This window comes from Nipponia nippon, unplaced genomic scaffold (genome assembly GCF_047370975.1).
Source record: "Nipponia nippon isolate SJK-2023a ecotype South Korea unplaced genomic scaffold, ASM4737097v1 scaffold_4, whole genome shotgun sequence".
NCBI classification, from domain to species: domain Eukaryota; kingdom Metazoa; phylum Chordata; class Aves; order Pelecaniformes; family Threskiornithidae; genus Nipponia; species Nipponia nippon.
Window position 1 is genome coordinate 113,703,238 of NW_028262358.1, and position 26,968 is coordinate 113,730,205.

Sequence of the window (26,968 nt, forward strand, 5' to 3'; positions counted from 1 at the left end):
AATGAAGAGATTCTTTTTCTTTATGTAAACCTTTCAGTAGACCGCAAAAAAGAGCAATTTGGCTGAATGCATATAGTTTGTATTTCACCGCAAAGAAAAGGCTTTTTCACCTGCATAGGAGAACACTCATCTTCCTAACACTCGCTTAAGTTACCACAGTTCCCATTTGTCCCTGTTTGCTTTCAAGGCTGGACTGAATGGATCTTCAAATTGCTTCTCCTTGCACAGATCCAGAGTAACTGCCTAACTCTAAAATGATTACCAGAGAGCATACAGAACTGCTTTTGCTATACAACATTAACTGAAATTAATGCTGGATTCAAGCTTTTTCAAGTATGATTATGGAGTTACGAAACTTGGTTCCCAGCTTGGAATGAAGAATAATGCCAGTAAAAGGTGTCATAAGAATTGCAACTGATGATGTAGACAGCTGCAGGAAAAGAGGGGAGCGGGGTGTGTGTGAAGAGATGATTTTAAACAATTTTTTTTGTAGCCTAAACTTTTCTAGGGAAAAATGAAAATATCTATTAAAAAAAAAAAAACAACCCTGGAAGGTGAAATTTTGAAACTTACTTTTTTTTCTTTCATGATTCTTTGCCATTTTCAAATATAGCACAAGGCAGAATTTGAAAAAAAACTACAACTTTGAATTAGGTGAGAAAACTTAATTTTTCTAAGTGTTCCTGTTTCTACTTGCCCATTTTTCAAGACCTCAAGAATTGCCTAGAATAAAGAGATGTATTGGAGGGACTAAGACTATATACGAAAAAATCAGGTTGGTGAAAAATATGTAAGAGAAAAGTGAGCATGCAACTGATGAAAAGCGACTTGTCTATTTTAAAAACAAACAAAAATCCATAATGGAATTTTTCAAGAGATGCAATACAAGATTGTCTTCCTCAAATTTTTCATCAAAACAGAATTCTGCCCTGGAGAACAATAATTCACAAGAAAATAAATTCATTTTTGCTGCACAGAATAACTCATCCTTACAACACATTGGCTATAAAATGTGTAGTAATTAAGGATAATAAGGGAAAACAATAAAATAAAAACCTACCACACTGATCTTACTGTGTAGCTTCATGACTGACCTAAGATACCTAAATCTGTACAACTGCTTGCCATCCTCTCCTGCATTTCTCTTCCTATTTACGTGCCACTGCTGAGGCGCTTCCAACCACGCCATCATCCACATTACCCTGACCTGACTGGAAGAGTACTTAGTAGGTGGGGCAGAGAGGTGAGGTGGCAGTTCGGTGGGGTTTTTCTGAACAGCTAGTTCTTAACAAGTTCCTTTTCCCACATAGCTATCATCCACGATGGGTGCAATATGAGACTATGTGGGAAAGCATCACCCATGGGATGACCCCTTTGGAGCAGCACAGATTAAATCGACTGTGAAATGAAGATAACACCTTAATGTTCTTTTCCCAGTTTCTTTATGTAAACACTTGCATTACTTTTGACCAACATCAGGCCAAAAAGCCTCTGATTTTTGAGGCATGGAGACAGAATGATATGTATATATGAGGAAAAAGGTTGTTTCTGGTTTTTTAAGCAATATTTGTGTGGCACATGGTACACATAGCAGGAAGAAGTATGTCATGCACCCTCCTTTCAGGTAAAATACATACCAAATGAAGAGCAGTAAAAAAAACACCAGGGCAGGAATATCCAAAAACTCTGTGAACATTTCAGAAGTAGTGCTGACAGATTTGAGATTTCAGCTTACAGCTAATGAAAAAGTGCACAAAAACTAGAAAGCAATATGTTGATGCAAATAATGAAATACAGTAAACACATCAACTCAACATACCCCTCATCCTCTGAATGGCCAACTGTAGCGACCATTTTCATCCACGAACTCGAACTGAAAACTCAGGCCGCAGTAAGTCACACGTCCAGCGAGCACACAAGTAGGCTCTTATCTATGTCCACTAAGAGTGTCCTTTTACACCATACGATGGATAATTAGAGACCAAAGCACGCAACTACAGGCATCTTCAGTCACATCCCTTTGACACAATACAGATTTTGTGCCATAGAAACCTCCAGGACTTTATTTCACAAGTAAAACATTTTAACCTTTTGCTCAGGAGTGTCAAACTCACTGAAATTTGGAGATGATAGTTTTTTTCCTCTCTAGGTAGATGTGCCTGACTAGCGTGGCCATGTGCTTGCACTAACCACTGGTCACCTCCCATGGGGGACGGTGCTTCACCCCATTCAGTTCTTGGCAATGCACTTCTGGAAAAAAAACCAACCTTCACTGCCAAGGCAATAAAACAGATATTTTCCCCTCTCACCACCACCTCTGCTCCATCAAGGCTTCCCACTGCCAGACCACCTCTTTCCTGTCAAGTCTGCAGCCTGGGTCAGGAGTAGTGTCCTGGATGGTAAGAAACAACGGGGCTGATTAAACCTGGAAGCTCAGAGCAGCTGAAAACCTTCATAATAGCTTGGCAAAGCTCTAGAGTGCTACCAAAGCCTTCAAAAGTTTGATAGAAAAAAAATTACGTGATGGTTTGGATAAAGGTTTGTTATTCCAGGTTTACAATAAAATTCTCAAATTATATAGAGAGAAGAGAAAAAGAGATACATGGCTCACAGTACCTTCTCCTAAACTCCAACTACAGCTCACAGTAACTTCTCCTAAACCCAAACTAACCAATTAACTTTCTTCCATGATTTAAAACTGATTCTTCATAATGAGGTAAATAAGATCTAGATGAGAAGATTAAGATATGTGCAAAGTTATAGTCATACACTCTAGCTGTCATCCAAGAAAGCATGTTTGAACAATTTAATGAGATTTAAGTATGTATTTAAATGACTTGAACCAGTGCTTCAGAGTGCGTACACACATACAGTCTCATATAATGTCAGTAACTTTTGTTCAGAAAAATAATGCAGGAATAAATTATTCGAGAAAACTATTTCAATGTGATAAAATGTGTGTCTAATCACCTGAAATTCTCTCTTAAAACATGCTTCAAAACAAAGTTATTTTAAAACACTGGCTTCTCTCAAAATTTTTGTTGCTTTTTTTGGTTTTGTTTTGTTTTGTTTTGTTTTTTTTAGAGTAAAAGTATTAAGAGACAAAACATCACACGCTGTTAGCATTTTAAATAAAAAGCGTTTCACGTAAGTAGTGAAGTAAGATTAAACCCATATTTAAGGATTTGATGACCAGCTTTCAAGACAATGTCTAGAAGTACATGCAGGGAAACTGTAACCAGCAAAAGTGAAATAGCTTTGAATCAGATATAGATGTGACAAGGAAATTATAACACGAAACACTGTTTTGCAAACTGATAACCATGCAATTAAGAGAGATGCAATCAAGCACATACACTTTGACCACTTCACTACTTTTTAGAAACTATAATAATCCCAGTTAAATCATCACTGAACCAGGCAAAAATAGTGCCACCTCCACTGTTTATATTTTTTCAGCTTTTTATTTTTATTTCCAATATGTATTTCCATTCAAGGAAGCAACATAAAAAAACTTTTTTTTAACCCCATTTTGTTAAAGAAGCTGAGGTTAAGTTCATCCATACGTAAATTTAACAATGGCTCACAAATGTTTTGAAACTAATTCAAGGTAAGGTTTTACTTGCATATCTATCATTTTTTCCCCCTTTTATGCTCAGAATGAATTTAAGTAATTTTGTATGGTTTTATAAATATTAAAAAGCAATATTCCACTGAAGTGTAATTTGATTTGTTTGCAAATCCCTTTTGAATTGTTTTATGATGCGTAAGCACATGCAGTTTATTAGGAAATAATAAGCAAAGAAGGCAAGCCAGGCAAGAAGCTTTGCTCACTTTCAAAGTCAAGGAAAAAATTTGGCCCCTGATCAAGCTCTGTGCAAGTGAGAACTTTTAAAAGATTTCCCATTTGGTTCCTGAAAAATAGAAAAGGAAGAGAAAAGGAGTCCTGAGTGAACAAATTATTTTAGAGACAAGGACTTGGACAGATTGGCTGGGCTGGAAAATACACACTGCAAGCAATCAGATTTTAAAAGTTTTTCCTCAGTTTGCTGTTAAGTCAGGGAAAAGATTCTCTCATTGTCTTGTAATTGTTTGAACTTACTTTCAAAATCCAGGAAAAAATGTGGATAGTTTTCAATTTCCCTGGTAAGGACCTTAAGAAGATTACCCATCCCAGCAAACCTAGTAAATGCAACAAAATCATAAACAGTTATATACATAAACTTAGAATACTACAACTAAGGGCTTGACACAGTCTGCATCATATATTAAACATTATGGCAAGTTCTGGACCATAAGAAACATTTTGGTGGTCAATTCTGTGATATTAATGCATGGGGACAGAGAGAGTAAGACCTTGGATAAATACAGAAATAATTCTATTCAACAAATTGGAATTTAAACATCAGTATAACATCACGAAGTATAGACAGATATTTATGAGTTCATTTACTTAGCAAGAGAAAAAAACTCAGAACTATAGCTGTATTTGTAAATCCTCTAAACTGCTGGACTCAAGATTACTGAATACCATTCCAGAGTAAAAAATGACGTCTTAATCCTTGACTTCTTTAGCATAAATCCATGTTACTTCATGAAAATAACTCAATTTAAGGAAAAAAAAAAATCTAATTGTTTCTAATCAGTACAGTTTTATAAAATATTACTATAAAAATCTACCAGAAAGAAAAGTTAAAAGCTTGCTCCTTTTAACTTTTAAAAATGTATGTATGCATTTTTGAAAAAAAGAAGATAAAAAAAAAAAAGAAGAGGTTCAAACTCTATCTTTTTATCCGTTATTCCTGTCTTTTATTATCTTGGAAACCTTTGCATTTTGAGTTATGAAAAAATCCCAAAAGGAAAAGTGACCAATTCTCAAAAAAAGCAAGTCTCTATGAAAGACAAGAAGGAAGGAGATTTGAAGAGAAGTTTTTTTTACCAGTATTGTCCTTAGGAAGATACATTATTTTAAAACTATGTAAAAGTATAGCTTTCTTGGGCAAACTTAAACTTTTTCTCAGAAGACAGAAAAATTAAACCATGAAAAGCACATATAAGGATAAAGAGGTCTGCCTGGAGGGATGTAGAAAAATGTAATTTTAGATTTAAAACTCAGATTGAAAACTAGTTTTTGCCTCAAAGATAAATATTCTCAGTACTCTAAACCATGGCTCTTGGGGCTTACATCTGATGCTGATCTATTTTCAGTCTAACGCTTTTCCCACTGAAGAAATCAGACCACAAAAAAATTATTCTAAGCATGTACGTGGCTGACACTCCGTATGAGGAGACAAAGTTGTTTTCAAATTTTCCCCCAAGCATTACAGAAGAAAAAAGTATCATCAACCCTAATTTCTATATGCATGTAGGGAATATATTTCTATAGCAGGAAAACCTAGGAAGGTAATGTAAGGCTTGGAGATTTCAAAGCAGTCATAGTTGTTCCATAAAATGATATAAATTTAATCCATAACCCATTCAGGGCATGCAGCTTCATGTAAACCAGGTTTTTGTTAGAAAAATGGCTTTGTTTTGCATTAAATACTTCTTCAAAATTTTCTCTCCAGAACAAATCCAGTGAGCAGACTGCCAAGCCCTTTACAATTAGCAAGATCTTGCATATACAATATTGAAACATGAAGAAACACTCTCCATTATTCATGAAGTTACATCCATTTATATGCAGGAAAAAAATTTACAATTTTACTTTCAGAACAAGATCTGCACTCTATGAACTGAGCCTGCCTTTCTTATTAGCCTACAAAGGGGAAAAACATGCAAACAAAGCAAAATACATTTTATACAGCATTAAAACTTGTATCTTCAATAATTTAACATTTTCATCACACTGGTATAATACATTTTATCAGCATCATGTAAGAGGGACAAGATAATGTGCATACACTTATTTTCCTTTTCATAACCTTGAAAGACACAATTTATATTATTATGAAATACTATCACCAGATAAATTACTGACTCAGCTTGGATTCTTCACTTTCAGCTTGTTTTAAGCCATATCTTACCTCATTGCCTTCAATCTTCAGAGAATATCCAACCATTTCTTCTACTGCCAAAGTTAGCAATGCAGCCAGAGAGGGGTTTAGTTGATATCAGGCTTCGAACAGCGAGAAAGCTGCTCTCTTTGCCAAAAACCTGAGGATACGCTCCCTCATTTGCATTGAGTAGCTTGAGTCATGTGCCCAAGCTCTGGTTTCTGATCCTTCTTACAGAAGTACAGCACATCACAGCTCTAGAGATTTCTACGTATGAGTATTTCTCCTGAACTTTTACTGTATTTCTTAGCTTGTTTCTCATTTTATTCCCCTCTCCTTCAATCCCTGTGTAGAAACTGATTCAGCTATTTAGGTCACAAGTAAGCAACAAGAACCTTGTCACAAACTTTATAGCCATTTTCATGGTCAGTCTGCATTTTCCAATGATCTCGAAGGCTCTGGTTTGACACCATCTATTTCCAATGTACCTCAACCCAAACACAGTGATATTCGCCATCAACATCTAGACGATATGGTTCAGGCAGCTGCTAAACATGCTTTACTTCTTTATGATTTGAAATAACGCCTTCATGGTTTTCTAAAAAATAAAACTGAAAGCAAGATCTAGTCCCAAGAAACTTTTACTTTAAACTATAACTCATCATTCAACACTAAGTTTTTAACTCTGTATTAAAAGGCCAACCTTCACCTTAATGGAAGTGCTAATAAATATGTTTCCTTGTCCCAGATGGAATTATTTTTTTCTTTATAGCTTGCTGCTTCCTAGCACTTGGATCTTCCAAACTGTCTTTCCCTGGAAACTCTGATAATGTATTCCAAACCAATGACATAAATTCTGAGCATGTCAGTATATATACTGCAGTTGCAACAGATATGCAAATAAACAGCTGATGCACAGAGGCAAATCAGAAAGGTTTAACTTAAGAGCATAAAATTCCATCCCATTAAATTGGAAAGCATTTTATTTTACTTACTGTTAAATCTGTTTAAATGTTGACATGAGACCAAATGCATATATAAAAATAGTGCTGTTGCAATACTAATAAATGATAGCAGGTGCTCTTGAGTGTCCAAATCCCTTAAAATTTCAGCTTTTCCCAGTACGCTTTAAAAACGATGACATGTTGACATGACGATGTTCACAATTCCATGATTTCTACTCTTTTCCAAGCCATTAAAGTTTACTCTAAGCTATTACATAAGGTTATAGAAAATACTTTCTAAGCTGCTGCTGACAGTTTAAAGCTATTAGTCGATTTTTGATACTGAACATTTAATTAGTGGCACACAGAGATAAATAAACTGCAAGAACAGTAATGAACAAGAAGGTACATTTAGCATTATGCATATTATATACCATTATCCAGTTGCATATTTAGAAATGTTGAGCTTTGAACAAAATAACCCAGGCTGGTTTTCTAACACATCACTTTGTTCCTAAAATTTCATTAATTTAATTTTGACATTCTAGAGGCATTATCTAGGATGGGAAAATAAATTCCTTCTTCTCCACTAAAACCATCAGTTTATTTTTGGATTGTCATAAATAAAATACTACCCCTCCAAAACAAATCAAAATGCAACCCTTCAAACCTGACATGGATTTTATATACATATATTGAAAATACACTGAAATACATATTTATTATATACTGAAATACAGTTTTGAAAATTTAGTAAATGTTCGCAAACTGGGTATTGTCAACTAAATATTGCATGCCCAAAGCTAAATATTCTGTTATTTAACTCTTCTTTAAAATCTTTGCTTACACACTGTTTTAAGCAATTATGTAATTTTGAAGTCTGGAGTTTTGTATTATTTTTAAATGATAGCTATAGTACTATATAAATTGCTACAGAAGTACTAATTTATTTCTTCTTCCTTTACTGGACTAATTCAACCAGCACCAACTCAAAACCACCAGCATCACTGTAGCTACACTGAAAGTATAACAGACAGACAAAGCATTTAAACCTCACGTTAGTGAAAAAGGAGACATTCACCAGCTCAACCCTTTGCTGCTTACCAGTGCTCCTTTGCCAGATACTATTTCCTAAATTTGCCTGCTTACATAAACATCGTCTAAAAGGCTTTTGTCAAAATGAGCTGGATCAGCAAATACTTATTGCTTAAACTCATTTAGATCATCCTAACAAAGTGGGGCAGGGGGTGTTCTCATGAGCAGCTCCATTGGGAGTTTTAGGAGAAACACAGACTCCCTAGTTCAGGAGTGGCAATGAATGATTAGGAAAGACAACGTGTAATGGCACATCTACCTGGATAGAGACAGGCATCCAGTCCACAGTCTGAGGGAATTGTACTGTGCTAAGCATATTAGCATCATTAAAGCAGTGGAACTGACCTTAGTGCATTAACAATTAACTGTGGTTTCAAAAAAATGCCAGCATCTGAACTCAAGATCTCTCAGACCAAACACACAATTCCAAATCATTGTCATTTTCACCTATAAAGTTTGTTGAGGTGCTTATAAGGAAACAGCAGAAGTGCAGGATATTTTATCATACCTGACCAGTTTCACTGCCTTTCTCTGCAATCTCCCCAAGGGCTCCAGATTCCAGGGGACCACTCAACTCTAGGTACAGTGCTCCAAATGCATCCAAGTATGGTGCCAAATATCAGGAAGGAATTATGTCTTGCAGAAAACTGTGCTTTACTCATCCCTCAAATATTATTTGCATAGTTTTATTTTACCCATTGCTTTCCTTTCTGCATTTTGGCAGTTCATTAGTCCCGCTTCTATAGAATCACAGAACCATAGAATCGTTAAGGTTGGAAAAGACCCTTAAGATCATAGAGTCCAACCATTAATCTAGCACTGCCAACTCCACCACTATACCATGTCCTCGAGCACCACGTCTACCCGGCTTTTAAATACCTCCAGGGATGGAGACTCAACCACTTCCCTGGGCAGCCTGTTCCAATGCCTCACTGCCCTTTCAGTGAAGAAGTTTTTCCTAATATCCAACCTAAACTTCCCCTGGCGCAGCTTGAGGCCGTTTCCTCTTGTCCTATCGCTTGTTACTAGGGAGAAGAGACTGACCCCCACCTCACTACAACCTCCTTTCAGGTAGTTGTAGAGAGCAATGAGGTCACCCCTCAGCCTCCTCTTCTATACAATACCTTATATTTACCCCCATCAAACTCCACAGTAGGGTTTTTTTTTTAATCATCGCTCCAATTTTCTTATAGTTAAGAATATTTTCATGGATATGGTAGTACCATTATCTTCAGTTGTTTTACTGATAAATGTTTAAATTTTATAAACTGTAGTTGCATTGATGAAGAGAAGTATAACAACTGATGTTGAATAGTCTCAGTTGTGCAATAGATGTTAGTTTTGAACTGTGTATTGTTATCTTAAGAAAAAAAATGTAAAAATAGTCATACATTTGTGTTTGAGATGCTAACTGCAAAAAAAGACCAAAGATATTTCACAGTGAAATACCTACAGTATTCTCTACAAGGCAGAGATAAGGGAAGAACACACCCAAGTTCTCTTCAGAGGGCAAGCCATATTAATTTTCCAGAAGAAAATCAAATTATCCCCAATGTTGGCCTCTAAATACTGTATTTATAAGATTTTTATAAGTAACATACTCACATAACAAGATGGATCAAGAAGCAACCTACACACAGAAGGGAAGAAAAAGCAGTGCCACACATTTCTTATGCAGGTGAAGAACAAACAGACAAAAACCACCCCAACAAAACTCAAACCCAAAAAACAGATGTAAAGAAGTGAAAAGTGGAATAAGAGAAGAAAGTTGCTCAAGGTGAAAGTAATCCCAGATAAAAGAATCATTTCTGCTTTGAACAATTATTTTATTATAACTCCTAGATAAGCAACACTTCAAGCGAAGAGCTTTTGCTGTTAACTGATATGCAGATTGTAGGACACAATTAAAACCTACAAAAAATGTGCGGCAAGTCAAAGGGAGTTAATAAATGGTTTGTAATGACAAATATATTTTTCATTAATCATAAATGTTAAAAGAGCTGGCCAACAATATTAGTACCCGTAGCCCCAAGGATTAAAGAGCTTGGCTCATGGTTTCACTAAAATCAAAAGGTAAAAAAAAAAGGATTACCTCAGATGAACTTACAACTTATTCAAGGGGGGGATTTTTCTATATGCCAACCCTCACACCTGAACATAATTTGAACAGAACTCCTATTTATTTTCAAAGTGCATAATATCAGAAAAGCCATCATGAAAGGATGAAAACCAGGCAACCAAAATATCTAGATTCTGATTCATAGGTCATAATAATAATAAAGAAAAAAAAGCAGAATGGAAGCCAATTAAGTAATTAGAATAAAATTATATTTGAAATTAAGAAAACAGTGGTGCACTTTGATCCTTCCACCTGAGTGTATAGTAACTACAGAAACCTAGTTTGAGTACGGCATCGCATGCACAGATGCTTATACACAAAACAGGGACACAATTTCACTGTACACAATAAGCGGAGCCTCTATCAATTGACACTATTAGGTAAGCAAAGCGGGATACTAATGTTTAGCAAACTGACACACAGGAGAGAGATACCTTTAACAGAAACACAACAGGTTTGGCTAGTTTAAATGCCTCTTCCTTCAAAACAAAACCACTTCATTTTTTTCCAGGTGGATTTTGACTTAGTTCTTCCAAACTCTTGTAAGAGAAGAGCAGCCACATCATCATCTTCCTCTAAAAGTTTCCTTGTCTTCTCACCAAAATCACAGTGAAAAAGGAAATAAACCATCTTAGAACACACTCCATTTTGGAAATCTAAGGATTTGGGCATTTGAAAAGGTATCTAGATTCAATGTTTGTGATATAATAAGTGAAAAATCTATTCTAGATCATATACATTCTTAGATACAGAATCAGAAACAGGACTCTCGGGCGAAAAGTCAGAAGCAGAAAAAAATGTTGCTGGGCCAACGACTGCAAATTATTCAGCCTTCTGACTATGCCACACAGAGTATTTTGTACTATACTCACAGAAAATCCCATGCAAGTGTCTGAAAAAACAAGATGAAAACCATCATATTCTAGTTCTTTGTGCAACTATGGTAAAGACTTTCCTTGGAGTGATTTTATTTTCAAGTTATTTCTTTTGCCAGTTGATAATGCGAATAAGTCTTTGCATGTTAACTTTGTTCTTTATCTATTTTACTTCTCTTTTTAATACATAAATACCAAAACAGTACATCTAATCTCAGCCAAGCCAGACATAAATCCTACAGTGACTGGATTTCTTATTGCATATTTGCTAGTGATCTGCTCTGAATGTGCCAGTATGTAAGACATAATGCATTTTGCCAGCTAAATTTGTATTTCTGGTTTGGAGAGTAATAATCTATAAGATATGGATCTGAAGCAGTCTTTACAAGTATTCTTTTCTGGAAAAGGGGAGAGAAGTCAAACAATATCTTAAAATACTAAGCAGACAATTAATTCTGATCAAAGAAACATATTGACATTAGTGGAACTAAGATAGCTGTGGCTGACTATATGTGTCGATAGCTCAAGATTCGAGGAATTAAAGATGAAATGTGGATCTCTGTAGGGATTAGTTGCTATTAGTTTAAAATACTTCCATTTGTGTAATAGTAGTCTTATTTAATCTCTCATTACACAAAATAAGAAAACTTGCTGACCAATTGGCATTACGTTGCTGTTCATGGAAATAGCAAGAGTTTCACTAGGAAAAAAAATATTCAAAAAACCACTGTAAATAGACTGGAGGATAATATATACTTTTTTTTTAATTTAAATTTTCAGAAAAAGGTAAAAGAAAAACTTCCTATGTGTCTCTGGGTGAGGGTAAAGGAGGAAAGAACAGGTATCATCCTACGACAGCAATCTGAGAGACCACCTAATCCCAAGAAGGTGGTAAAGAAGGTTTTGCTGAACTATGGAGGCATCTGAGTAACGGAATTGGGGAAGAAGCTTCAGGAGAGTTAATTAACCATGTATCTGTACAAGCTCCTGGAGTGATAAATATTCTGTCTAGAACACAGAGGAGTTTGCCAGAAGAACGGCTATTTTAGTCTTGTTTGATACTTATGGGGAGAATTAACTGAATATAAGAATGGAAATACAGGAGAAATTAATTAAAAACAGCAGAGGTTACTAAACAAGAAGAAAACATCAAAGTAAAGATCATGATTTCAAAAAAGCAATTTCAGTAATCTCAGATTATGTGGACGAACAGGTCTCTTGGAAAATTGATTTAAGGGATAAGGGAGTGCAGGAAACTCAACAGTTAAGAAAATATACAACAGGTTATTCCAATGGACAAAATAGAGACTTCGAAATCAATATGCCTGTATAAGCATATGGAAGAATTGAAGGAAGTAAAGAAATATATGAAGGAGGAAGCTTTGACAAATGACTGGAGATGAGAAAAAAGAAAATGCTAGTCATTACTATAAATTCAGTGGTTTACTAGCAAAAAAGAGGATGGTATTTTTAAACAGTATCTGGTATCTGTTGTATAGATCTGGTTTTGTTCAATACTTTTAATTAGTGACAGACAGAGAAGAAGAAAAATACCCTTTTAAAATATGCACTAAGCTAGAAGGGAATTAAAATGTTCTGGAAAACAGGATCATAATTCAAAACTTTGATAAACTGGAGATACTATCCAGAAGAAATTCAGTAAATACAAATGTAAAATACTCCACTCAAGGAAAAAAACAAATCAAACCCACCAATGCAGATCAACCGGTAAGCAGAAAGACTGAGGAAAAAATATTTAATCATTATACTGGACTATAAATTAAACATAAAGCAGGTTAGAAAGTTGCTGAACTCCCGAATTTTTCAAAGATTGCTCTCATAGTCAAGTTAAGGGACGAGGGGACTGAACATTGAACAAGAACAGATTTTCTCCAAAACACTAGTCTAATCCGTAATTATGCAGGAGTTACAGAGAAGTACAAATTCCAGTAAAACTCCTCCTTTTTCTTAATTAGCTTTGTGTCATTTTTTAATCCCCTCTGATACTGTTTTATTAATTCCTATTCTTTCACATTAAATACTCAATTCATTAAAATGTATAGGGGCAGATTGGGTCCATGGCATTTTTCTGCAAATAGCCTGCCTTGAAAACTGCATTTAGTTAATAGAGAAGCACGTTAGCCCTCTTGATGTAAACATAAAGAGATTCTGAATTTTGCATTGTGCCTAATAGTTTAAGGAGCACATTCCCTAGTAAATCTATTTCCAAAGAATGTGTTTTACCTACACAGAATGCCAAACAAGCTTTTACGCCCCAATATGAGCTGCTAAAAACCATTGCAGCTTTTTTTGGTATATTAACAAGTCTGCTATTTGCCTAAGATGACAAACAAGGAAGGAGTACTGTGGATGGTGCTGAATTAAAACCATCCTTTTAATTAAAAATTAGATTTCTTGTAAGTGTAAATGAAAATTAAAATAACATAGTGACCCTGACAGGCTCCGCAGTAATTAATTCAAATCACTACTGGAAGCTATTCCTAATTTAGCAATGAAATTTGCACAATAACTTTTTATTAAGACAATAAAATTGATGCACAGTAGTGACTTCATATCCTACTCCTATTTGACTATAAAATCTATTTTTAGCTAATTGACAAATTTGGATGGCGATTAATCACAAGCCCACGTATGCCACAGTTCGTTCCCTTCCCATTACAAGATGCACAAGCCTATAGAGGCCCATTATACAAAGAAAACAAGAGTATTGTTCAACCATGCGAGCAAAGTTAAACATATGCACAAAAGTGGACATTGTACAGTTGTTTTGACAACCCTACAACGCTGCTGGGTGGATTTCCTGTGAAGGAGACATGTAGAACCGGCAGAGCAGCCCGCAGACATGTGCTCGCTCAGCAGGGCCACGGGGCAACCCCTGCGAGGGGCAACCCCTGCGAGGGGCAACCCCTGCGAGGGGCAACCCCTGCGAGGGGCCGGGCTGCCCTCTGCTGCCCCCCGCACCGCCCCCGCACCGCATCACCCCCGGCCCGGCCCCGGCCATCAGCGCCAGAGGTTTCGACACAAAGCAGAAAAAAATTTATGCTCTAAATAAAAATTGGTTAACTCATCTGAAATGCTCGTTACCTTTATGCCTAAGTAAAATGCCACGACTAGATCGAACCGTTAGCTCCTATATGCACTGAATCATCACTGCTAACTTGCTTCTGCAGGAGATGCTCGCTTCAAACTGAATTTTTGCAGGGACTACAGCTCCAGCATCAGTGGATAAGTTTCTCCTTTACCCTTACTTTTCTAACTAAAGCCAAATTAATCTAGATAATATTTTAATAACCACATTTCAGAACAGGTAACAATATTAAAAGAACATTATATCGCTTTCCCTTTCCTCCCACTGAAACTCGGACTTTAGTTTAAAAGTAACTACAACTGCATCTAAAATTATGAAAACTATCATTTCTATTGGAACGTTAAACAGCGCGTGGGGAACCGGGCTTAGCAGAGAGTGAAGTCCCGAGGCTGGTGAGCGTCCTTAGCAGGGCATCCCAGCCCGGCAACTAACACAGGCTACGCCAGCCCCTGGCAGCAGTCCTGTTTTCTCCATGTGAACAGAAATACCATTTTTATTTGCCCTTATTCAAGAAGTTTCAATTAGCATTATTTCTTTTGAAGTTAAGCAGCAGACTAAAAGTTGAGAGAGAAGAAATCTGGTTTTCCTTTTGTAGTCTCTGACTAAAACCCAGATACGCGGGATGAGATACGCTAGCTTCACAACACCAATTATCTGCAATCAAAAAATGGAGCATGGTAGTTACATCCAATATTTTCTTATTGCCTCTGTTGAATACTCCTGTTTGAAAGGCAAATCAAGCCTTTTAGAACTAGGAACTATAGAAAAGACACTAGGTTTAGGTTTAGAGCAAAATTTAAGGTTTGGGTTTTTACATGAAAAGGATCTAAAAGCCTTGTTGGTTCCATTTTGAGTTGTACCTACCTCCCCATTCACACTTCAACAGATGTGACAAAAATCCAATGTAAAAGAATACACCCTCATAAAGGCATCATTCATTACTTTCTAACAAAATGTCAAATTATAAACAACTATTTAAATAGTTGATTTAAAAATATTTTTAGAAACAGACGTGTAGCTTGTTAAAAAACTTAAATTGTGTAAAAATTACACATGCACACACACAAACGTACATAATGTATGTACATATACACATGTCCACAGAGAACTGCAAATCAGCATGTTTAGCCAAGAACTGAGAAACAGTTGCTTGTTACAAGAAAAAAAAAATAGATAAATTAAGATTAAAACTGTAACACAATAATAGAAATCAAGATTAAAATCATCGGCTTAACTAAATTTTCTGTTTGCTGACTCGAAGCCAGGTACCCTAGGTGTCCACAGACACAAGCAGTTGTACAACAGCACAGTGTACAGAGTGAGGGGGAGGAAAAACCCTGTGTGGTTTCAGCACTAATAGGGTCTTAAAACTTGGGTTCCTCTTAGCTTACGACTTAGATGACGTGACTTCTCTGAAGGATGGGACGGGGCAGAAAAAAAACCTTAATTATTCCCAATTTCATGATTAACAAATGGAAGATAGAATTTTTCTGAAATATTCTGAAAAAAAGTGTTAATATTCATCGTTAATAAAACAATCTTGTAATACAGCACTGAAACATGGCTGGAAATTTAATTATGTTTTCTTCCTTTTCTTTGAGACAATGATTATTTTAGGTGCACTTTATTCAACTGACTTACTAATAAAAACAGCGTAACTGAAAACTTCAGAAAAGCCCGAGAGATTAAGTAAAAAATGCTCAGTGACTGAAGATTATCGGGGTTGATGGGAACTGATGGACATTTACTTAGGGGAAAAAAGAGTTCAAAGAACACAGTTTAAAGACTGAAAAGGAATGGAAAGACCTAAATCAATGTATGTTTCAACAGTGCAAAAAACCTTTTCCATTAAAAAGCCATTAAATTGCAGGGGATAGTATTATTTTATTATAGCATTTTTTTTTAATATTAGAAAAAAATATATATACAACATTATATATATATGCATAAATACATTGGTCTCAGACAAAACGTTTGAATTTTTAGATATTTAAGTTTTATATCAAATACACTAAGTTATTAACACTTCCATCCAAACTACTTTGCAAAGAAGAGTCTTTATGAAAAGAATACATTCAAGAAGTAATAATTGTAAATGACAGTGGTGGAATAGACGTTTGGCATCTATCTCACCTTTCTGATATTCCAAAGCAGAATGATTTGAAGTCTATACAAGTCCAACCAAAGCAGGACCCAGCCCAGTCCTATATTCCCCTTTTACGTACGCCTTCTGCAATGTCATCCAGGAAAATGCACTAACTACTTTCAGTCAGGTCCTCTTCCATTCAGTTCTTGAAGAATTGGCTTGTTCAGGTTCAGAGTTTGCCCAGCCACCAATCTTCCAACCTTAAGTGCTAAAACCAAGCATTCCCTCAACCACCAAAATTATCACCATACTGCCAATTACATTTCATTAAACTAAAGAACCAGTGCAAGAAGACCAAGATTGTTGTTTCATCTTTCCAATCAAATTAAATATACAAATAGGAAGATCCTTGTTTTCCTAGAAAAAGTTTAAAACTCTGTAGTAAATGATTCCTACACATTCACAGAATCATAGAATACCAGATTGGAAGGGACCTCAAGGATCATCTGGTCCAACCTTTCGTGGCAAAAGTACCTATTTTAATAAATATTTTAAGAATTCAGTTTCGGAATTGGCTATCATAAACTTCCTAAAACGGGGTTGATAATAAAAGGTTCTTTGAAAACATGCTACGATGAGCATATTCTAGCCAGATTCTAGCCAGGAGGAGAACTCTGATATAAATCAAGATAGCTGTCTGCTCCCTGATTGGGTTTTGAAAACAGGCTGCAGTTAAGCCTGTTATCCACTAAGTGGCATTATCAACTCAAACACCTAAATTTGACCAAAAAAAAAAAAAAAAAAAAAAAAAAATCATAGTACAGTGCATTTTACTTCCTACAAACAAATTGATGGAAAACATTTACTTTGGATGATTCATTTTATTCAAGTTTGTCAGAAATTTAGGCATCATTCCAAATAGTCAAATGTACTAATAAACCAGAATTACCAATTTACTTTTCACATCAAGACATTTGTAAATATTTAGCAGAATGGCCAGGTTAGGAATGAAGCTATCATGACAGACATCTTAAAAAAAGCAACCAAAATAGCAGAGTAATATGAGCTCAAATTAGACACATAAAGGTATAATAAGGTATTTTAAAAGTAGCTGAGGTTTCAGAAGTGCTGTACATCAACAATTCTAGTATCTCCTGTTGTAAAGTGTGAAAGTACTAAAAGTCACACCAGATGTTTACTTTACTTTAGATAAAACAAAAAAAAAAAGTAAATCTAATAGATTAGATAAACTGATGCTACGTGATGCTAGAAGGCATGGAAAAAATTACAGTAATTGGGAAAGTAAGAAAAGTATTGTTTCACTAATTATTTAAGAATTAGTTTTCAAAATGTTACTTAAGGATTAATGAAAATACATTTTTTTGAGAAATGTTTACTGGAACAAAGCATTTAGGAACAGTAGAAATCCAAGAAAAAAGTATTAGAATAGAACTCTCATTTTAAAATAGTTCTCTCCCTTGTTTATCTCTGGTCTTTTATCACTGTCAATTTGTACATACATAAACAGCTACTGAAAATGGGAAAAAAATCAGTATTACTGTATAAAAAAGCATACGAAAATGAAAGGAGCAACTACTTCTGTCTCTCTGCCTCTTCAAAGCATATATTTTAAGCTTGTGAAATGTCCTATATATGCACTCAAATTCTGAGCATACTTCAATGCTAGAAGGATCAAGAGATTCCTTTTTTTTTTTTTTAAAAGTGATTTTTTTTCCCTCACCAGCCACAGAGGAATTGCATTAGGACATAGTCTTTTTTCCCTACATCCGCCTACGACAAACATTCGCTGCAAGTCAGCTACTCCAAAACCAAATTGTTTACAATTAACTCAAAAAGCCATTAAAAAATTGTTTCTTTGTTCCAGTTGGAAAGAGAGACAGCCAGATGTGTGGCTTGTTGATCTTGCTCTTTTCTGACCTCTGAGTGTAGGAAGAACTGCAGCTGAGGAAGGAAGTCAGCAAGTTGTGTTAATGAAGGTGAACATCGGGGAAAAAAAAAGTATGCAATTTTTTTTCATGAAAAAAAATCTCTTTGAAAGAGTTTTTTATTTAAAAAAAGATAATACAAGGCCTTACTTCTTGCTGTTGGTGAAAAATTAGAGCCTTTGTTTCAGAAGTCAATAGAGTCTGTACCTTTTGCTACTTTTGAAAAATTCTACCCTTGATTTCAAGAACTTCATGAAGTTTCACTGCTGTAAATTAGCAAACACCTCATCATTAACACCTGCTGGGAAACCATCCTCCTTTGAGGATGCAAAATTCAGGAAAAGCATTTTGATTTTAGGCTGTGACTGAGTCACAGTCTACCACTACAGACCAAAATCAGGCCTAAAACTGAATTCCAGATTGAGAGTTTTCTTTGGAAAACACATCTGGCCAACAATGCAAGGCAACAAACTGCAGTTATCACAGTACCTTTCTTCACACTTCTCCCTGAAACATGTTTATGTATTATATCTGTAAAATACCTGGCAATGAATTAACTAGTAATCTGTGTTGAAAACTTCATTACATGGTACTCCTTGCAATGGTACAGAACACGCCTGTACAAGATATTCTGTGATTACAAAAAAGAACAATCTTTCAAAGACTGCACAGTTAACAGACATGAAATATTATCATCTTGTTTCTGAACTTTGAATTATTTTCTAAAAAATTCTAAAATGCATTCTGAATTTCTACAGCCACACTGCTCCTCATTTTACCATGGTAGCTGAAAAGTCAAAGATACCATACCTGAGGTGATACCCAAGGACACATTTGCATGTGAAGTACAAATTCACTCCAGAGATCCTGCTTTAGATATTAATTCTGGCACCTAAGCATCAATCTGGACTCCTTATGCAGTTAGTGAAGCTTCCCAAATGTACTATAGCCATCCAACTCAATTGTCTGAATTAGGTTAAACGTTTGATGTTGCTCTCCCTGCATTGCTATCTTCATCTTAACAGCTCACGTTAGTTTTGGTAGAAAATGATGCCTATTTCTTGTCAACCAGTTACTATTTTAAGAATATACTTACCATCTGAAGACCTGAATAATGTCGTCATAGGTCATCTTTCAACTTATGTTTACTATCGTATTGTTTAATTAAGAAACTTTCCTATGTATTTTTAGAAAACAGGAAATTGAAAATGAGAACTAGTTTACTCTCTTCCCACCCCACATTCTCCTGCACCTAAGGTCACTTAAAAACCAACATTAATAGATCACCATACACGTGCATATGTATGCACAAAACCATTTCTGCAAACAGTTATACAAATATTTAATCTGATAAGAAAATCCAAATTCTGGAGAATTAAAACAATATTTCATGTCATACTTTTCGAAACAGTTGTAAGGGATACTGGTCATTTAAAAAGCAGCCTAAGAATTCAGTCTTTCTCTAGGAAAAATGAAAAACCTTATCGTGTAAGACTCTCAGCACAGCTCAAACAGCTCACAGCTATGAGCACAAAGAATTGCTTCTGCTGCATTAGTATTTAGAAATTATTATTGGCTTGTCACTGTCATGTTAATATTTGATTTTCAGAACTTTTTCTTTTAAAAAAAATGTTTAGATGCTTCTGCAGTACGAATTTTTCATAGTCTTCTGAAAGAGTCAATCTTTAAGGTCATTAAAGGCATATTTAAGGGCTTCATTTTGAAAAAATAAATTTGTCTAAATATCTGTAAAAGGTCTCTAATAGCAAATAGTCAGGACTTCAAAAATACATCAGGTAAAAAAAGTATTAAAAGATTTTCCTATCAGTTGTAGTTCCTACCAGTTTATTATTTCCTACCACTGGAATTAATAAAAGCAGTGAACTACACTGTAGTAATATTAACTTTCTAAGGACTAAATTTAAAAGAATCTATAACTTAGCAAATCTCTATTTCCTCACTTCACACTCGTGTTTCCCATAATTTCCTGTTTCTTCTGACATGTTAGAGTGTTTGTCTCCATTCCTACTATTTTTTCCTTTTCACTCTACTTGTCCTGTCTCTAAGATCTCCCTTCAGCTCATCTCAGTCTCCCCCACTAGGGTGGATAAGCCCATCCTGAGCACTCATTGTTGAGATCCTCTCAGCTCAGAAAGACCATCCTTCATTGAAAAAGTAGAATGGGCCTTAAATTTTAGCTGAAATGCCATCTTTAAAACATTTTAAAAGTATGTCATGTACATAATTCTTATTTTACATTCCATAAGATTGTAACAAAATAGAAGGCTGGAAGGCCGTTTAAAGGAGAAAAAGTGTAAAAATAAAATACACAAAGCAGCTTCACTGGTTAAGTATACACTCCTTACAAGCATCACATCATTAGTTTACAAGGTAGAGAAGAATAATTTCCTACACTGCAGAAATTGTCAAAGCTATGATTATAGCCTTTAATCTTAGTAAGTCCTTCCTTCCACCCCTCACATCCACCTCCTCCCTTGGACCTGGGTGTGTTCGCCCATACAGTGAAACGAAACAGGAATACTGCTGTCTTTCAACTATGCCGGTTCCACTTTCACTAGAATCCTTTGTAGCTTTAAATTAATGGATCTCTACACCTTCCAAACTCCTCTGCAGGTGGCTCTATTTCTTTTGAACAAACATCCACATAATTAGCAAACACCTTTACTTTGATAGACTGCCACCGAGATCCCTGGGTTCACTTGAGTACTGCAAACCTGCTTTGATAGAAAGCCAGTCAGGCTGCTGCCATGTTGGGCTTGGTTTTATCTGTAATAAATTGAGGCTTTTGTGGTTCTTTGCCCACAGGATCGCTTTTTGGATGCCCCTCATGGCAGCTAAATTAGTGACAGCATTCACTGTTACTAACATAGGGTTAGCTTAAAGAGCCCTATCCATATTTGACGGCTTCCATCTCTCTGAGAAACCACTGGATGAAAGCTACCATCTCGCATAGCCTTACTTCCCACAATAAAGTAAGATATTATTCCCTTTCAGATTTTAAGCGTTACATGCTGCAACTGCCCAGCTCAAATGTCATGTTTGCTTCACGTTTCCCAGCAGTCCAGAAAGGGCTGGAAAATAGCAGCATGTTTAGGTCAGAACCACCAGAACGGTCGTCTGCGACTTGTAGCCTCGGAGCTCCGGTGCGATGCTAACCACAACTTGGCTGCATGTGAAGTGCGATACTGAGATCTCCCTTCTGTTCCCTATAATCTATGTGGTAAACACGAGTAGCCAAATTGGGACAACCTCCAGTATTTCACTATGAGGAAGAAGGTAATCTTCAGTGACAAATGCTCTTGTAATTACATCTACAGATCGAAATCTTCTAGCTCTTCTCTATCACCCTCTGCTTCCTCCTCAGATATTGAAGTCTGCAGCTGTTCACAACCCCTTCGTAGTCTTCCTCATGTATCAAACCTTTCCTTGGAGCAGAGAGAAGTGACATGTTTAAAGCCAATACAAGAATTTGTTGCTGCAAGTACTGGCACTGATTTCCTTGTGTTGACACCAGTAGTTGTTTGAGTCCACAGTGAGCTGATGCAGAGGTCTAAACAGAAAATTAATCCTCCGAGAAGTCTTTGCAGTCCCGTAGATTTTCAGCAGCAAACTCCCCAAACCAGCACATCCCAGATGAGTACAGGCATTGATGCAAGAGAAGGGGCAGACAGAACTAAAATACCACTTTGAATGGCAACAAGGTAATCAAACAACTACATACTTGATCATAAAATTAAAGCCCATACATAGATAGACCATATAGAGCTGCTGATGCTGTTTCTCTCAAGGAATATAAAAATTTAGGACAACTGAACTGTTGTTATTTAAAATCTCAAATAACATTGTACTCATTCAACAAAGACATAAACACTCTGTACAAAGTAAAGTCCAGCATATTGCACTCTATAGCCTTCTCACAATTCATGTATAAAAGAAAGAGGGTACTTAACACAAACACTTGGTTATGTCTTACCTAGAAATAACAGTGGTTCCAATTCACATTCAAAAATCCAAAGAGGTGATGCTAAACATTCAATGTCCGTCTGTCACGAAAAACATTCAAGATTACACTTGGGATCACTGGGCTTTTCCCTTTCTCAATTTTCAGATGAAACTTTCTAGCTTAAAAAGGAAATATACCAGATTATATCTGTGGAAAACTGAAATTATTCTTTTAAAAGTGAAATTTGGAACTTTCAAAAAACTTTTAAAGTAATACCATTCAAAAATGCTGCCGAGTTGAAATGATCAGGTACTTAAACTGATTTTTTAATCCCATATAATTCTGCAGAACAGATTCAATTTAATTTAGATTTTATAATGAGCTGTTGCCGAGACTGGTACAGCCACAGAAAAATAATTTGCACTGGTACTGGTATTCATTATATTAAGAATTAAAAGAAACAATGATGAAATAATGAAAATGCAAACCCACTTCCAAAATATTGAGTAATTTATTATAATGGCTCCATTTATTTAAAACAACATTTACGTTTAAAGGGGTCTGGTTAAAGCAGTTCTAAGTTCAGAAATGAATTTCCCAATCTTTTGAAACTACTGAAATAAAGAATGTAATTTAAATGCCTAATAGTGATCATTTCATTCTGCAAGTGTTGAGGGGGAGGCTGAGAGAAAAGCAAGGGGACCAGGTCCCTCATAAGGATTTTTAGGGACAGCTATTCTTAAGGTCTGGCTCTTACGTCACTTTTTCAACTCTCTAAATAAAAGAACTTAGAGCAACGCAAGTTTGCTCCCAGAACAAAGGTGAAGCCAACTTAAGAAAAAGAAAAGCTTGGAAGTGAACTTCCGTTCCAACCATAACCTCAACAATGCTAATATAACTCCACAAACATTTTTCTTCCCAAATATTCTGGTTCACTGTCCTCATGACTACAGAAAAACAGAGGTCAAGTCATCAGGTCCATAAATCAGCCGAATTAAGTTCTGGCTTTGAAAAATGCGTGGTTGTATTTCTGCAGCTATATTTATAAAGATATGACTAAAACTTGGTTCTAACCTAACGATGGATTTTTATTCATTTAATTTCAAAATAATAAGAGTGCTTGATCACTGCCTAAAGAGGAATTATCTTTTGAAACTCGGGGGTGGTGCAGTGCAGATTTTTTTTCTGCTAAAAATACGTTCCTTACTGCAAATTATAACAATTCATTATAAAAGCAGATTAAATTAAATCGGAATGTAATACTAATTTCTCAAGTAGAGCACCCACATAGGGAACTAATTAGGAATAGCTCCTCTGTGTAAACAAACCTTTGTACCAATTAGTAGCTGGTCAAGTCAGGGAACTCCCTTTCTCTAGGGGGGAAAAAAAGTCTATTTTCAGCATTGCTTTATTTTGGTGCTGGCTGCAAATTCTCTCCAGTTCTGTAGCAACAGAGGGTGTTTAGAACTTATATTTCAGAGAGTTTGATGGGACCCTGGTCAAGATTTGGGAAAAAAAAAAGGCAGTAGAAGGCCTTAAAAAAAAATAAAAAAATTGCAGAATTAGGACTTCAAAAGGGATGAGAACAAATCCTGTTCTCTGCCTAGGCCAATTCTGTCCCAAGGGTTTACACAGACCAGAACAATAACAGTGAAATGATTCAAAACAAACAGTGGAGTAAATGAAAAAAGTACATGGGAAGAAGAATTCTCAGTTGTTGTTCTATAATAAGAAAAGCAAACAAATAAAAACCTCAAGGCGAGAATATTATGCCTAGATAGCATTTTGAAAGCACCAGTTAGGTGCAACAGTAAAACTACATAACAGGCTGCCATTCAAGGGAGGCTGAGTATTCATTTATCATTTATGACGTTCAAATCTGCTAGACAGCTGTTCTGTGCACGACAGAAAGTACCGAAGTTGACTCTTACCTTTTTCAAGATGATCCAGAGCCTTCCCGATAATTACATAGAGGCTGCAATCTGTGGATTTTAAAATTCGTTTAAAAGAATTGTTATTAATGAAACTGTTTTAATGACTAAGTAAAAATCAGAAAAGTTACTTAAATGCCTTCAAAACATAGTAATTTCCCTTTCTTTTTTTAAAGCAATGAGTGCTGCTGCAAGGTACCTTCTACTGTGCGTTACACCCAGAGCAAAAGGTCAATTAATCCCACAGTAGAGCGCATCGGCATAGTGAACTACTGTTATCATGTTTAGGACACTTCGTTAACTCCGGAGAGTGATGCAGCTTATGTGGGAAAGAAGCCGGGAAGGAGGCATCAGAGAGTGTCCAAAGCAGGAACGCCTTGGGACAGGGAAAGGACTGGAAGCACCTCACAGAACCCGGAAAACAACCATTTCCTATGGAGTGGTGATGACTAAGTAAGAGGCAACTTCTGACTCTCCAGCCCTACTGAGTTGCAAAAACCAGCTCTAGATACCATCGCTTTCTACAGCATTTACTGGTTGAAGATATATGAAGACATGACCCCCTCCCTCTTGACCCAACAACAACTAAAATGACAAGTCTGAACCTCAGCACTAATTAAACAAGCATCTGTGAGAAAGTTTCGAAGGGGTATCCCATTTATTGGGCCACGTTAACTCCCAAGCTATGAAGCGTTTAGGTATTTTACAAGCTTCATGTAATTAAGGTCAACTGGAAAGAGTGGTTAAGCAACAACACAGCAAGATTCACCTTAAACAGAAATGAAAGCAGATTTACTACCAGGAATGAGAGAAAGTGAACAGTGGTAGAAGAGAATGGATGAAAATGATGAGAAAGGATTACAGGTGGGAAGAAGAGACCGAAAAGAACAGAAACGGAAACAGTGCAGGTAAAGAAAGAGGACTGTGAAATGTAGATGATCAACAGAAATAAAAACGTAGAATTCAACTTTGAAAGGGAAAGACTAGTACAGACTATGCTGACATAACATCAACCGGCTCTGGAGGAATGTCATGACATGAAAAAAGACTTTAAGTCAGTTTGAAAAACAGGAGGAAAGTATTTGTTAGCTAAACACCTTAAATAAATTAATTAATCAATTAAAAATCTCATACCAAAGCAGGTACCTGCAGAACTGTAATAATATGAGCCATGATTTATTTGATCCACTCCAGAAGGAGTTCATCAATGTGAAAAGATAAGAAGTTTTTAGTCACTGAAGCCACAGTCAACACAGTTTAATTGAATTCACGACCCATTATCATAAGAAAGAAAACAGAAGTAAACAGATCTTAGTAAGGGGAAAAAGGCACTAAATTTCCACTTCTTTCTGGAAGTACTAAATGGAACTACAAAGTTCATAATCTGAGAGCGAACAACTACTACATTCCTTTCAAATGCACAGGATGTATCTCACCAAATTCGACATAAGTATTTGAACAGAAATGGTTTTCAGGAAAACTAATTAATTATAGAACAAGACTCACAAGTTTAATTATGGTAAAAAAATTGCCAGAAACCTTTACACTGATTGCAAGTGGGACAGAAAAAAACCTCCAAGCTAAAACTCTATGGAATAAAAAAAATAAAAGATTGCTATAAGAAATGAAATAGCATAAAAGTTGTGAAGTAGATGCAAGAACAGAACATAAAATATATTTGATAGAAACTCTAGAATTTGTATATTGCAAAACAAAACAATTGGATTGTTTTTAAAAAATGTATGTTCATCAGAGCACATAAGCCTAGTGAGGTTAATTAAAAATCTTGAGATCTAACATAGACCAAAAGAAAGGTAAATGAGAATTTTCTTGAATTATATTTATAATTTCCATATTTTTATCTTAGACCAGGTTGTTCTGTTACATAACTTGGCTTATTTGGAGAAAATTAACAGTGCTGGCAACAATAAGCTCTCACGCAACAGGTGCAAAATATACTCAACAAAAAGCTTCCAGACTGTGGCTGGGAAGTAGATGATAACACAGTTACTTCAGAAATCCAAAGGCATTTTTATAAAGAAAAACTAAATTTTGGAAACAAAAAAACAGCAACTATAAAGGAGTATCTCCTCTTCGGCTGAATCATGAAATTACAAAAACTGTGCAACTTATACAGAATAGCTATCCCAAGCACAACTTAAGTAGTAGCTAGCACTGAATTAGAATTTTAACACCACACACATTACATTCTGGAAGTTTCCTTTCTAACCTTTTTAAAAATTTATCCCAGATATCCAAATTTCTTTCAGTCTATAGCAGAATCAAACTAAAATAATCTCGAATGGGATGTAAAAATTATGTCAGTCCAATTTGTAGAGCTAATATGACAAAGGGGTATGAAATGGGCATTAAAAAAGGACTACAAACTGATGCCAGGGAGCACTTCTTGTTCTGCAAGCAATAATTGTGTGGAACGGGCTGCAAGGCAAGTTCACTAAGGTAAGACACTTGGACTGAGAAAGCAAGTGCCATGGGAGAGAAAAAGGATAAACTACTCCGACTGGAAGAGCTTCAAATTTCCAGTTTTGGTCTTTAAAACAGAATATTCCTTTAAAAGTGGAGAAAAATAGTCCAAGATTGCTATCGGAGTCTTCCATATGAAAGGCAGGGGGAATCAAGAGGGACAACACTTTAAAATGTTTATAAAATAACTAAATACCAAGATACTCCCTACAACACTCTGACCTAAACATAGGGTGAAGAAACATGTTTATAAGCAACCACTCTTCTCCTCAGTAGAATCCGTGAGTTGGCAAGACAGGAAAGTGATTGTTTCTTAAACACCAGCGTGATAAAACTGGAAAGAAACAAATAAGACACTCTGGAAACCTTAGCAAAATCCTTAATGCTTCTTTAAGGCAAGGATGTCAACAAGGAGGCAA

The 26,968-nt window shown here is 35.8% G+C and overlaps 1 protein-coding gene across 12 annotated transcripts in view; it reads right to left on the bottom strand.

Annotated features, from left to right (window-relative positions):
• The window catches only part of CYRIA (CYFIP related Rac1 interactor A), a 57,887-nt gene that overhangs the window by 17,192 nt on the left and 13,727 nt on the right, over positions 1 to 26,968 (bottom strand). For 3 of the 12 annotated variants that reach the window (XR_015708312.1, XM_087775228.1, XM_087775230.1), the window contains exons 2-4: positions 24,066 to 24,116; positions 22,165 to 22,234; positions 3,835 to 3,914 (exon numbers count right to left, since the gene is read on the bottom strand). Coding sequence is in view for 9 of the 12 variants with exons in the window: in XM_087775228.1 (XP_087631354.1) it covers positions 3,835 to 3,907 (73 nt within the window). In the remaining 3 variants the exon portion in view is untranslated. Of the gene's footprint in view, positions 1 to 3,834; positions 3,915 to 4,102; positions 4,183 to 22,164; positions 22,314 to 24,065; positions 24,117 to 26,968 lie in introns of all 12 variants that reach the window. The other 9 variants (XM_087775229.1, XM_087775233.1, XM_087775232.1 and 6 more) reach the window with 6 other exon arrangements.